Source organism: Seriola dumerili, unplaced genomic scaffold (assembly GCF_002260705.1).
Source record: "Seriola dumerili isolate Sdu_G_001 unplaced genomic scaffold, Sdu_1.0 BDQW01002628.1, whole genome shotgun sequence".
NCBI lineage: Eukaryota > Metazoa > Chordata > Actinopteri > Carangiformes > Carangidae > Seriola > Seriola dumerili.
Window position 1 is genome coordinate 321,399 of NW_019176883.1, and position 14,702 is coordinate 336,100.

The 14,702-nt window shown below is 41.7% G+C and overlaps 1 protein-coding gene and 2 non-coding genes across 3 annotated transcripts in view; 2 read left to right on the forward strand and 1 right to left on the reverse strand.

Annotated features, from left to right (window-relative positions):
- The first annotated feature begins 3,007 nt into the window (after positions 1–3,007).
- The window catches only part of phldb1 (pleckstrin homology like domain family B member 1), an 88,937-nt gene continuing 77,242 nt past the window's right edge, over positions 3,008–14,702 (forward strand). The window contains exons 1-5 of the mRNA XM_022769295.1: positions 3,008–3,086; positions 4,198–4,304; positions 5,436–5,537; positions 9,054–9,177; positions 10,963–11,133. Of these exons, the coding sequence (XP_022625016.1) occupies positions 3,008–3,086; positions 4,198–4,304; positions 5,436–5,537; positions 9,054–9,177; positions 10,963–11,133 (583 nt within the window). The remainder of the gene's footprint in view (positions 3,087–4,197; positions 4,305–5,435; positions 5,538–9,053; positions 9,178–10,962; positions 11,134–14,702) is intronic.
- trnar-ucu lies at positions 3,531–3,622 on the reverse strand. The gene is given in 2 exon segments: positions 3,531–3,566; positions 3,586–3,622. It is a non-coding gene; the product is annotated as a tRNA-Arg (tRNA).
- On the forward strand, positions 11,990–12,081 carry trnar-ucu. The gene is given in 2 exon segments: positions 11,990–12,026; positions 12,046–12,081. It is a non-coding gene; the product is annotated as a tRNA-Arg (tRNA).

The window sequence follows — 14,702 nt, forward strand, 5'->3', positions numbered from 1 at the left end:
CCATATAATATTTCAAATTTCCAGTGTTTACATTCAGGGTTTTTTTTTTTTTTTTTATGTGCAAATTGAAAATACACATAAAAACAAGTGGGTGGAAACATAAATGCTAATAGGACAAACTTTACTTTACAGCTTAGTCCCATTTTTTGGTCATTTTGCATTGCAATATCAATGCACAGTAAATCATCACATAGTAGATTTTCAGATCTAACAGAACATTTCCTAAATGGATTAAAAAGAGATAAATTATAAGATATTAAATTCTTCTGATTTGTCCACGGAATAAGATCAGACTTTCAAAGCAAAACCTGTCTGTAGCTGCACCTTCTTTTTCTCTTTCTATCATCTCTCTATCGTCAGCCCATCTTACATTTTTATCCTCCATGTAGTTGGCAGACTGTCCCACTTCCCTCCCCTCTACATTTTGCATTCCAGCTAAATGGTGAGCCGCCCTCGCTTTCATAACCCCATCAAAAAAAAAAAAAAAAGATTCCCTCATGTGTGAGAAGAGATCCATGCCTGCTCAACAGAAAACAATGCCAGCCTTTCTGCCCTGGCATGAGAGGAGGAGAGGGAGGGAAAGAAAGAAAGAAAGAAAGAAAGAAAGAAAGAAAGAAATGGAGATTGAGAGGTCTTTGTGTGCCCAGTGAGAGTTTGTGGATCTGAGAGAAAGAAAAGCTGATGTCCCCCCACAGACTGACAGCACTGGGCTTTGATGTGGTGAGAACAAACACACATACTCTAAGGAGCACAAAAAGTTTGAGAAAATTGAATTCAACAGCAAAGAATTCTTACCAAAATATAAAGAGAAAGTGTGAAAGCCAAGAAGTTATTTATCCTTCCCTCACCGTTTTTATTTTCAGAAGCTTGAGAATAAACAGGCTAACTAGCTTAGCTACAGTATGCTAATGTGGCTAGTTTGAGGTTAGAGGCTCACCATTCAGCCAGGGTCTGCTAGGCTAACTAGCTCACTTGAATAGCTACAGTATGCTAACGTGGCTAGTTTTAGGTTAGAGGGTCCGCTAGGCTAACTAGCTCACTTAAATAGCTACATTAGGCTAATGTGACTAGTTTGAGGTTAGAGGGTCTGCTATAGACTAACTAGCTCACTTAAATAGTTACATTACGCTGCGGATAGTTAGAAGTTAGAGGGTCCGCTAGGCTAACTAGCTCACTTAAATAGCTAGAGTAGGCTAATGTGGCTAGTTTGAGGTTAGAGGGTCAGCTAGGCTAACTAGCTCACATAGATAGCCTGAGGTTACATTGTGTTCCAGGCTAATTACCTAAGATACAGTACCTAGTTGGCTAACGTTATTTCATTTTCAAAAGCAAGACTGTTATGTTTCATAATATTAACCACTTTTACTTCTACTACTTTTGCTTCTTCATGTGGGTCTTTTGGTTGAAAGAATCTGTAGCTATCTGTTTGGATTAACTGCTAGCTGTTTAACTAAACTTGAGTTAAGTTTGATATCAGATTATACTGGATTTAAAACATTTACATCATCAAATAATCTTCTATTGGCTAATATCCGTATCTGGTTACAAAGTTTGGTTGTTCTTATTAGAAAAATCTGGAGATATTTTATACTTTGCTTATTGTCAACAAATCCCATGAAAAACCCAAAACCAAGAATGAACTGATCCCCTAGTATTATGTGTGTATCTACAGTCTCATATATTATTTCTCTTTGCCACATGTCCCTTCATTATCCTGAACATGAGCGCTGTAGTTTATTGTTAGTCCAACATGCAGTGCTGCTGTAAGTATTTCCTAGAGCGGTTCCCAACCTGGGGGTCAGAAGCCCTCAAGGCGTCACAAGATTAGATAGCTAAGAAGAACAAAAGCATATTTAAGCTCCATAAAATTGTTTGTTTTAAACTTTTATCTCTTCTTTCTTGTGGATAGTTTTATCTCTTCAGGCCTCCAAGTGATTGAAATTAAACAACATGTCAAGTTAAAAGTCCTTCTTTACTCTTAAGTGCTCACAGCTCTTAGTCAGACTTTAAAGAGTCACAAGCTAAAAGGTTGGGAGTATACCACAACTGTCTCTTAGAAATTATGTTATTACTATACCTGGTGAGGAAAGGGAAATAAGTGAGGCTGGATCCAGAAGGTTTGTTTTTTTTTATGGTATGGGAAGACGTGGCGTTTCACTGTTTTCTTCCAGTTACAGATTTGTTTACAGTTCATCCCAGGATGTTCTCACTTTTCCTTCCACCTTACTCTCCATTCCTCAAACCCACAGAAGAATTCTTTTCCTCACAGAGGTGGAAATTTTTCCACCAGCCACATGATCAGATGTCCTCTTTGGACATAGGGAATTGTAAGAGAGGACAAAGACTGTGATGTGGTTGAGAACTTGTGGCCAAACACAAAAAACAGGGTCGACTAGAGCTGCTGATGTCTGTAGCTATTCTGTGCTGGATATCTATTGTTGCTGTTGCATTGCTGGGAATAGATTAGTTTCATTTTGTGCACTTGGAATTACTGTGTTTAAGCCTATTGCAGTATTTCTGACACATTTCTCCGATTTCTTTCTGTTCTAATGGATTCTCGGTTCATGCCAAATAAATACAGTAAATGAAAAACAGATGCGTCAAAGACAGTAGTGATCCATATTGTAATGTCACCTGTCATTTAGGTGTAATGAGTGACAAAGTTTTCTTGTTGGGAGGGAAATGTCGTCCGTGTTGTGGCACAAGTTTGGATCAAGAGACAGTGTTTTTGTTGCATTAGTGCGTCCTGGATGTGAGAGTAACTGCTGTGCTGAGCTGCATGGAGCACACAGTCTCTCTGTGTGAGGAGTTTAGCAAAGGAGAAATGTGATTTTGCAGTTGTACAAAACTGAAGGCTGTCGTATCGAGATGAATAGATTTTGACATTAAATCATCTACATTTATATTGTGCTTTTCTAGTCTTATCAACCACTGAAAGTGCTTTACTTTACAAGCCACATTCATCCAGTTAGTCATCACTTTTTTCTATTACACACATTGACGATACATGGGGGAGACGTATCCAGGGATCGAACCGCCGACCCTCCGATCAGTGGACCAGCTGCTCTGCCTCCTGAGCTACAGCTGTCCACGAGCTGGCTGAATGTGAGACACAGCCTTTGTTGCATTAGGTGACTCGGTCAGTTTTTATGCTCACTGATGTGTAAAGCTCGATGTGGAAGAGGAACTGAGATGTTTTACTCACTGTAAATAAAAGTATCAATAGAACAATGTAAAAATAGTGAATTACAAGTTAAAGTTCTGTTTTTAAAATCTATTTTATAATCAGCAAAATACCCTCAAAGTGTCAAAAGTTAAAGTACTCATAACTTAGGACGGCCCCTTTCAGAGAATTAGACTCATCATCATTATGTTCGAGATATTATTATTAATGTGCTGCATTTATAAAGCACATTAAAGCTCTTTACACTACGAGTCACCTTCACACACACCGATGATACGTCAGGGTTCAGTATTTCGCCCGAGGACACACAACACCACCGTTTTTATGCTCACCAGTGTATAAAGCTCGACTCTGGTGGGACTCGAACCCACAACCTTTGAATCACTTCTTCTGTGTTTATCTAGAAGTCCAATGCGCTGTCCGTTGCGCCACAGAGCCACTGACTCACTGACACACAGGCAGCGTTTTAACCGTGTCATCAATAGGACACTGTCTAATATTATCTGATTGATGATGTAAAGCAACACTTAGCTCTTTATCTGTTCACCTGCTCCCGTCTTTCTACTGGTGAAGACCTGCTGTATACATTATACTGCTGATGGTTTATTCATGGAGGCTTGTTCAGTCAAGCATCATGGGACATTAGCATTGTGTATAACAGCCGAGCTTCTTCTTCCTGCTTCATCACTTTATTTTTTATCAAATCATTTCACTCATCACTCTCTCATCCTCTCTTCCTCTCTTCCTCTCCTTCTCGCTTTTGATCACGCCTTAAACACACACACACACACACACACACACACATACTCTGTTATCTGGGACTTAGGTGCTGCCAGTCAGGAATGTAGGTCTTAGTTTAGTGGAGCAAGCAGCAACAGGTCCACCTCCTGAATGGGAGTTTGTAGAGGATACGGCTTGAGACAAAAAGACGCAGATCAAGACAAAGAGACAATCTGTGTTTGGTGGAAAGAAGCTGCACTGGAGAAATTGTGTTGTGTTGTGTTGAATTGAAGGCAGCGTTAGAGGTGTCCTGCTCAATCAAGTTCACCCTGATAGGATTGAGACCCAGGAGCAGCTCTGTGCCATGGAGGCGATGCATTTGCTGGACAATTGGAGAAAGGTAATTTTCACATTCAGAGACAACAACGTGCAGGTTGCCGTTTAAAACCACTGGATGAAATTGTGAAAACCTGAGCAGGGGAAACAGTTTCTTTCCCCTCCTGGCTCAGTTGAGAGTTTCTTATTGCATTAAGGAGTTTTGCAGACGGAATTCTTCAACATTTATTTTTATTTTCTGGCTGTTTTGTGATTTACTGTTAGAGGCTGGCTTCAGGCTGACTCTGCTGAATATCATTTCACGGGTCTGTCAGAAGAGCAAACATGATGATACTGCAGCAGTGTTTTGTTATCCTGAGGGTGAAGCTCATCAGAACCACATTTTCCGTCCCCGCTGCACAACATTTTAGGCATGCAAATGACTGCGGGTACACTCTGCTTCTCTGTGATTGCTATATAATTATGTGTTGTGTTTTTTTACCTATCTGTGTGGTTTTCTGTGCTTCCTCACAACCGCAAGATGAAGTGTTTTCTCACATATATTCTCCCTTATACTGAATCCACTTTACACATGCACTAATATAGACATGGGATGTATTTATAGCCATTTGTTCTGTGCTGAGTTGATGGAAATACCCAAAAAAATTAGTAAGTAGGGAGGAATTTGTGGGATTTGGGCACCGTGTGTGTGTGTGTGTGTGTGTGTGTGTGTGTGTTTTCATAGTGACTGAGAGGCAAGAGAGCAGCCAAGGTGGCTGATTTCCAGGGAATGTGTCAACTACCAAGAGATTTAAATGCATTTGTGTGTGTGTTACTTCCTCAGTGTGTTGCTAAATACCATCTGTTGTGCGTGTGTGTGCGTGTGTGTGTGTGCGTGTGTGTGTGTGTGTGTGTGCGTGCGTGCTGACAGTATGAAACTAATGAGTCACACCTCAACATATTAGTGTCTATGCTGAGTGTGGAGGGGGATTCCCACTAAATATGGTTCAACTTTATTAAATTATTGTGGAAAAACTGAGTTTGTGACATTTTTAAAAACTTTTCGACTTAATTCTGATGTAACCAGACGCTGACAATGAAAACACAAAACACACAAGATTTTGACACTAATAATAATTATTTTCCTGTGGAGGTGAAGTCACCCATGACGAAATTTGTTACTCATTTTGATGATGTCGTCTCCCCCCTCCCTCAGGATCTTCATGTGTCGCAGGGAGACGTGGACAACTCAGAGGACATGGACCGTCTGAACAGGAACATGCCCGAGTGTGGACGGCAAACCCACCAGGTGTTACAGGTGAGTGTGTTTAATGTGTATGTGTGTGTTTTTGGTAGGTGGGGGATGGAAAAGGGTTGAGAGAGAGAGAGAGAGAGAGAGAGAGAGGGGAAAGAGCCAGAGGCCTTATTGTTCTCAACTTGGCAGCCTTCACAGAAAAACCCTGTCATATGTCATCAGTGTTGTTGCATGTTTCCAGTGTGTGTCCATTCACACACACACACACACACACACACACACACACACACACACAGTGAGTGCTCTCTTCTTCTGATAACTGTATCCATTGACGTTAAATGTCACCACGTCGGCTGCTCTCACAGACTTTTGGCTCTAAAACTCTGAGTGGACGATGAACACAGAGACACAGAGCCGAGTGAGTGAAGAGGCAGGAGGTCGGGTCAGGCAGCGCCGCCGGCGCCGCGACGCGTCCTGACAGCGTATGTCCATGTGTGTGTTGTAAAGCAGGAATCTTCAGACAGAGTCAGTAATTAGACAGAGCCGCAGATTGGACGTCTCGCTTCCCACCCGCTGGGTCAGACAATCCTATCAGGCATTAAGGGGGTGGGCTGTGTGTGTGTGTGTGTGTGTGTGTGTGTGTGTGTGTGTGTGTGTGTGTGTGTGTGTGTGTGTGTGTGTGTGTGTGTGTGTGTGTGTGTGTGTGTGTGTGTGTGGCAGTTAGACATAAAACAAGCTGAGATTAAACTTTAATAATTCTCACAGGGAAACTGGGACAAAAGGAAAAGAAAAGTTCATGTTAAACAAGAAAGTAGAAATGTATGATTGAAAATGAAAAACAAAGTTAATTACAAAGAAAATTATGGTTAGAAACTCAACCCCCCACAATTAGACGACACTGTCGAAGTATATACAGCGTGAAGGCAAGTAATAGAGCAGCTTTACATGGGATTATTATATTATCTTAATATATTTAAACAGCAGAAACGTGGGATGTTCTTTTGTGTACAGTTTTTATCTTTATCTCTGTTATGAGTTTGATTGGAAAACTTTTTATTAGAACTAATTCTGTACGTTATATTTTATTCTGCAAATTGAATCTTCGTTATTAATCATTTGTTATAAACACCAGTTCTTTGTAAATTGCTTGGTTCAGTTTAAGACAGGAAGTTAACCTGCTGTGGGGGCGTGGCTTCTGTCCAGCACTGACGTCAAGAAGTTTCATATGTTTCTCATATTTATTTTAACTTATTTGCAATTTATTTTTCCCGCCTTTTCTTCTTTTTAAACGATGAGGAAGGAACTTTGTCATGGACTGTTTGTGATTATGTTTCAAATCTGTCTTGATGAATAAAAATTAATAAAAGAAATATAGAAAATATATAACTTAAGATATAAGATAAAGAAATAATGCAGAAGGCAGAAAAAGTAAAACATGCACAAACCTCATGATGAATAAATTAGATGCACAGAAAGTCAGTAAATACATTTAATTTTCATGTGTAGGAGACACACTGTGTTTTCCATGCATGCAAATTTGGATCCATGCATTATACATGACCGTGCACAGTCTGTATGTAACGACTGAGAGAGAGAGAGAGAGAAGCTGTTGATGCACCACATGGGAGCAGCAGCACACAGCAGATGAGGCGGTTTGAATCCTGCAGCGTTGCCCCGCTGGCACCTCTCCTCCCCTCTCCTCCCATCACTCCCAGTAAGCCTCCCAGTGCTCCCCAGCCAGCCTCTATCTCAGCAATCCTCTTAGCGTTGACCCCACTCCACCGACAATCAGATAATCCTATTAGGACTCACACGGCCAGCAAAGAGAGAGGCTGAGTCAATGATCGCGTACAGTTTGTAAATAAGAAAATGTAAAGGCTCAAAAAATGGGACAAAAAGATGCCGCTGGTTTTAAAAAAAACGTCAGTGAGTGACCCCACGCCCAGAGTTCATGAACTCTTGAAGAGCTTTTAACAAGTGCTTCTCAAGTACAATCAAATGTCTGTTTAATGAATCATCAAAGCCTAACAACACAGCACTCTGGATATCTACTGACGCTTAATCAAGACGGGGGCCTGTGACGATGATGTATTCCTGTTTCTGATGTACAATTAATCAATCAAGCAGGTTGGAAATTAACTGTAAGTCGGAGAGGTTCCCAACCTGGGGATCGGGGGCACCTGAGGGGACGCAGAATAAATCTGAGGGGTCAGGATTCAGCTACACAGATGACAATATGGAAAAAATCTTTTTTTTATAAATTGCAAATAGATTTACACGTTCAGGCCTCGAACAACTATTCAAATAAGAAAATTCTGACACAGGAACGTCTGTCTGCTTGCAGCTCAGAGACTCAGGTAGTTTATGACAATTTAAAAACGTCATAAACCAAAAAAAAAGTAAAGGTTGGGAACCGATGCTGCAACACTCTGACATGCCACAGGAGAAAAAAATCACAATCAAATCAATGATAAACTGAATTCTGCTTCAGCTTCAGGTTCCCGGTCTTGTGCATTAAAGAATAATGGATGTGACCCAACAGGAGAACTCATTCGCTTTATTATGTGAAAGCAGAAGGTGAAACTCCGGGAGGGAAAACACAGCAGTAAAGATGTATTTGCCACATGTGCGTTGGGAGCAGTTTAACAATAAGAAGACCGGGTTCAGGCGTCGCTGTGCTCGTCGCAAGTTAGCTCGCTGAACACCCCTCCAGGAGCTTCATGTTTCTTAATTGCAGAGTGCAGTTGCTATGGCGACATCCCTTCCCCCTTACTGAGCCGACAGCACACGGTCGAGGCGAAGGGGAGGGGAGAAGACACACATATACACACACACACACACACACACACAAAGACACACACACACTTCCCTCAGTGTGTAGAGGAATATGTAAACAGCCAGCGATGGAAATGGCCTCCCGTGCTGGAGACAGTCAGACTCTGTCTTCCCCCTGTAGTGGAGGGTGAACCTCTCTCTCTCTCTCTCTCTCTGCAGAGAAGATGAGCTGATGTCACGTCTGCGGCTCTTCTGTGATGCTACATATTCACTTTTTTTTTTTTTTTTGTGTCACGCTGAGCCAATTAGTTCAGCTAATGGACAGGAAATGATTGTCTATTGGGTCCCATTCATGGCGAGCCATTTATAGTCCAGACGCACTGTAGCGGCGCAGATGAAGACGGAGGATGTGACCTCTTTAGGTTCGGAGGTGTAGATACTTTATCACATTACACACAGTGTGTTGCAACGTCTGCAAAGCTGTGACTGACATTTTCACTTACAGCTTATTTCATCACACTTATGGCTTTTTAAAAATAGATAATACAATTTGCTGTTTGTTTTAAAGTAAAACTCCAACACTAAATGGTTCTAAAATGCAAATGAAAACATACAAAAAAGTCATTTATAACAGTAAAAATCCCCGTCTGTGATTATAAAACACCACACATTCCACAAATATTTAAATTAGATAAAAATTAAGACAAACGTGTTGCAAATAATCCTTTTCAAACTAAAATCTAATTTATAGGTCATGGTTTAGATATATGTATATATGTATATGACCTTTGACCTCTTCTGCAGAGCACCCCGCTGGACCTAATCGAGAGTGGGAAGGGGCTGAAGTTCCAGGCGGAGCGCCCCCACCTGGTCAGCCTGGGTAGTGGACGCCTGAGCACCGCCATCACCTTGCTGCCCCTGCCTGAGGGTGAGACAGCTGCTTCCGCAGCAACACAGCAGTCAGCTGCACAGACGCTGATGCAACAGCTGACGACCTCATTTACTATGGAAAAAGGCTTAAAATATATTCATATTTATATATATTATCATATTCTTCCAAGCCTAATTAATTGTTGTCTTTTTATTGTGGTATTTATTATTATTATTATTATTTTTTACATGGAACCACAACAACACACACACACTCTTCATCTCTGGTGGTCTGACCCTGTTATCTCCTCTGGATATATCTTTGGTGTTTGTCTCTTTGTCCGACCAGGGCAGGTTTCATCTTGTAAATCTGTCTCGTGACCTTTTGACCTCTGCTCTGCCCGTCTGTGTGATTCCCTTTCTGTCTGTCGGTACCTGAGTGTCTGCTGGCCTTCCTCTGTGTGTCTGTGTGTCTGCAGGCTGGTATGCAGGGAGATTACCCCTGGTGTGTGTGTGTGTGTGTGTGTGTGTGTGTCTCATGTTGAGGCTCAGATCAGGTGTGTGTCTGTGTTTGAGGTTGAGTCATTTGTCTGATTAAAGTCAATATTGATCTCTGACTGTTCCTCACAGAGCAGGTGAGAGAGGAGAGGAGTTTCACCTGAATGAGCAGCAGCCTGTGCTACAACAAGTTTACACACATTTTTAGTTTCTTGGCTCTCAGGTTGCAAACAACAAAATCATTTTTCATTCACAGGTAATTTTGTCCTAAAATATGCTACAATCAAGCATCAGTCAACAATAAGGCCGTTAATGCCAAAGTTTGTTGTATCCACTGATTATTAGTATCAGGTGTCTGCAAAAGAAATGATTTAAAGTTCTGTGAGGTTGCAATGCAGAGGTTTACATTGCATGTTTTTTGATATACTAGCATTATTATGGAATTCACAATATCGAATTTTATTTTATTTTTACGACTCACTTCAGAGACCAAAGCTAATCTGCTGCTTCTGATAATTATGATTATGACTAAACCTGAAAACAGGCATACTGCCATACATGTGATAATTACAGTAACAAGTGCTGCATGGAAACATAAGCTCTGTCATGAATCAAATTAATTCAAGTCTAATTCAACTTAATATTCCCCATAAGTGACCGGTACATTACTGATCAATTCCACAATACCCAGTGGCAGCAGGAAGTATTTGGAGCCCTTCACTTTTTGCAAACGTTATTCAATAGAGTTGATTGTGTTGTAGGTTTAATATTAAATACACAAAACTCAAATCTCTCATTTACAAAAGTTCAGGTGCTTCCTGTTTGCTTTAATTAGATGTGTCTGGAAGTTGATCGGAAACACACCTGTGTGTATAAAAGCCTCACAGTTCACTCTGCATGTCAGGACAGAAACCAAACCAGGAAGTCTGTAGACCTGTGTGGTGAGGCGCACATCAGGGCAAAGGGAATAAAACACTTTCTAAAGTTTGGAGTGATTCCAGCTAAAGCTCAGAGAACATCTGTGGAGAGACCTGAAGGTGGCGGCTCACAGATGCTTCTCATCAAACATGACGGAGTCTGAGAGGATCAGTCAGGAAGAATGGGATCACCTGCCCAGATCCAGGTGTGCAAAGCTGGGAGAGACTCAGCCAAGACTCAGAGCTGTAACTGCTGCCAAAGGAGCTTTTACAAAGTCCTGAATTAAGTCCGAATATTTCAGTAAATGAGAGTTTTTGATTTTAATACATTTTGCAGAAAGTGGAAGGTGTGTGAACACTCCTGTGTTTGAATATTATCGCTCACTGCAGCGCATCAGGTTTGAGTCTAACTCCGTCTCCCTCCCCAGGCCGGACCACTCTGGGTCATGGTTCCATGGACATCAGCATCCAGGGCCCCGGGGTGGCTGCCCAGCACTGCTACATCGAGAACAGGTCGGGGGTCATCACGCTGCACCCCTGCGGGAATCTGTGCGCCATCGATGGGCTCCAGGTCACGCAGCCGGTCCGCCTGTCGCAAGGTAGCGCATTTCCCATAATTCACTCTGCTGGTTTGGATGCTCTGGGTTTTTGGTAGCGCCGATGTGCGCCTCAGCTTCTGCTTCTTGTGGATTTCCATTTTCTCCACCGTAGAACAAACGTTACAGGAAACCAGTGACCGCACACTGACAGTTAACCTGCAGATCAATCCATTAGCTTCCTGCATGGTCGATGAAAACGCAGCATATAAGATCCGGCGGGGTCGAGATCGATTTGAAGAACAGCCCCAGGTTCCCGTGTTAATGAGTTAACAGAATGAGCTTCGCTGAGCTCAGGCACGCAGATATCGAAGAAACCAGAGGGAGAGATGAACTGACTTTCAGTCCGCTGCATGGCCGGATCTTAGATCGGACGCTGCGGAGAATTTTGCTAAAATGATCCCCTGTGGTTGTTGTTGTTGTTGTTGTTGTTATAGAGGTAAAGGATTGTTCACATGTGGGCAGGGAAAGCAAAGGTTAACTGGACACCAACACAGACTCATGTGTCTACCAATAACACAAAACCCACAAAGTAGAAAGCTGTTATATACACATATATTGATCTATGATTAAGGATGTGAACTCAACATTGGTTGTTTTCAGACGTGCTGGATGGTTCATGTCTGAGCTGAAGGACAAACGTGAGACACTTTCAGAAGCTGCAGGAAATTCTCATTCTTTATCATTATTATCGCTGGTGGAAATATTTCTGTTTCATGTTACTTAAAACTTTCACTCCACTTCAGGTCAGAGGGAAGTGTTGTGCTTCGTAGATCAAGATTTAAAAACATCAGTTTACATAGAAATCCGCTCGTTCCTCGACGAGATTAGGACGCTACCTGCCTGTCAGTGAACATGTGGCTCTGTGGCGCAATGGACAGCGCGTTGGACTTCTAGACAAACACACAGGAAGTGATTCAAAGGTTGTGGGTTCGAGTCCCACCAGAGTCGAGCTTTATACACTGGTGAGCATAAAAACGGTGGTGTTGTGTGTCCTCGGGCGAAATACTGAACCCTGACGTATCATCGGTGTGTGAATGTGACTCGTAGTGTAAAGAGCTTTGAGCGCTCGTTAAGACTAAAAATGTGCTATATTGATGCAGCACATTAATAATAATATCTCTAATGTATTGATGAGGCCCTTCCAAATTATCAGTACTTTTACTTTTGACACTTTGAGGGTTTTTTTTGCTGAAAATAAAACACAATTTTACTTATAATTGACTATTTTTACATCGTTCTACTGATACTTGAAACATGTCAGTGCTTCTTCCACCTCTGGTTATTATGACTGTACCTTTACAACGGAGTCCATTAAGTAATTCAAGTAATCAGGTGATCAGACAGCTTTCAACAAATCCCCAGTTTAATCAGATTAATTAAGTGCAGCGGTTCAAACCAGAGCCAGTGTAGTTAGTGTCAAATCGCCTTTGTTTTCAACTCAGATGGACTTCATGTCCCAGTATCTCCACATTTAACACAGTAACAGAGGGGCAGCTGTGGCTCAGGAGGTAGAGCAGGTCGTCCACTAATCAGACGGTCGATGGTTCGATCCCCGGCTCCTCCAGTCTGCATGTCGAAGTGAACATACTGAACCCCAGTGTGTCCTCTGTGTATGTTGTAGAAAAACGCTGTGAGTGTGAAGCCATTTACTGTAAAATGTTATAATAACTGAGTGATAGTTGGAAAAAAAATGGACCAAGACTCTTGATTCAAAACTGTAATTAGACCATCACAATTAAGCCATAAAATTCTCCTCTAATAAACGATGCTTTATTTCCCGAACTGTGCAGGATTTCCTAATTTAGTGGTTCTCCAACTTTTTCACGTCAATTCCTCGAAACTGACACAAATTCGACTCTGGACCCCCGTCTGATAAGATCGTTACTTTTAAATGTTTAATTACAGAAAGTGTGTGAGACCCATGATCAAAATAATCATCCATTATGTCATTGTGTTACTTATGGATGCAGTTATAGTGATAATAACTCTCCTGACGCCGCTTTGAGAACTGCTGTCCTCATTTATCCACATCAGAAAAAATGTTTTGCATGTGAGACAAACATATTACGAGTCTCTTGTAATTGAAACTGTCAGTTTATGATCCTGCTGATAAAACTTAAACTGTTTCAGTTTAGTCATAGAAATTCTTCGAGGTTCGCATCAGAGCCTCAGAGGGAGACAGTGTGTATGATGAGACACGACTCATCATTACTCACAGGAAGTGAACCTCCCTTTCTGTGTAATCACACACTGCAGCGTTATGCTAATAGCACAAAGAGAACACACCACACTGACTAATATCATTCCTCTCTAAACGCTGTCTGCACACAGCGTCCAGAGTCCTGCATGACTCTGTGGTGTGTGTGTGTGTGTGTGTGTGTGTGTGTTTTGTCTGTCAGTGTGTCCCTCTGTCTTTTGGTATTTCAACCTGGACTGTGGCGAGGTAACCTGAGAGGGGACACGGGGCTATTTATACTGCCCCTTCTGCCCCCCAGACGGATCTGACTTTAGCCCCAGAGAGGGTTTCAGGTTGGAGCATCAGTGTGCGGGTAAAGCAGAGTTCGCTGTCAGGGTCCTGTCAGAGCTGTGACGCGGTCATGAAAGGAATAGTTTGAGTTGTTTACACGACACGTCTCTTCCTTTAGTGATAATGGAGGCTGATACAGATGAGAAAGGAAGTGGGTCAGACTTAATTGGTCACTTACCACTCCCATGAGTTGTGTACATTACGAGTACAGGACACTTAAATGAAACGTGACGTAGTGCAGGGTGCAGGGGACGCATCACGGCGAGCTCTGTGTCACAAGTGATGTAATGCCGTCTGCTGTCCGTGCTTTCACACCTCACAAATAAACAGTTCACACTTTTTTTTTCTTTTTTTTTTTTTTTTTTAAAACGGCTTTGACGTGTCAGCGTTACAATTTATAGAAAATCAAGCAGCAACAAGTCGGTATTGTTACAAAATGAAAATGTGCTCAACACGCGTTTAGTGCTAATCCTCTTGGATTTACAGTATAAATCAGAAGAGCCGGCGGAGGGAAATCCCAGCAATGAAAGGGCATGTAAAAACTAAGCCAGTTTGTTCAAAGCGGGATGAGCTGATGTTTTAAAGGGATAACGGCCGGTCGCCTTGACTCAGCCTGTCAGGAAACAGACGAGGGGAACGGTGGGCTCGCACCAGAATCTCACCATTAAATGTGAAAGAAGACACTAGTTTGTTGCTAAACATCTAACATACAAGTAAATACCTTTAAGTGTTTAATTTTGACTAAAATATTATAATAAGTCCCCTAATATTATAGAAGTTCAATATTAAATCCCTTTAACAGACAATAATAATACTCCTTATGCTGTGTGTAGCTACACTGGTGCAACAGATAACGGTTCACGCTTCATACAGATGTTAAGTAGATGTGAAAACTACAAGAAATAAAAAACATAAAAGTTCAAAACACATGTTTCTCCGTCGTTTCAAAGTCTCTTAAGTGTCTGTATAATCAGCTCGAACATGGTGAGCTGGTGTCCATCAATAATCAGGCCCCGAACACGTGTTCGAAATCAGATAAAGA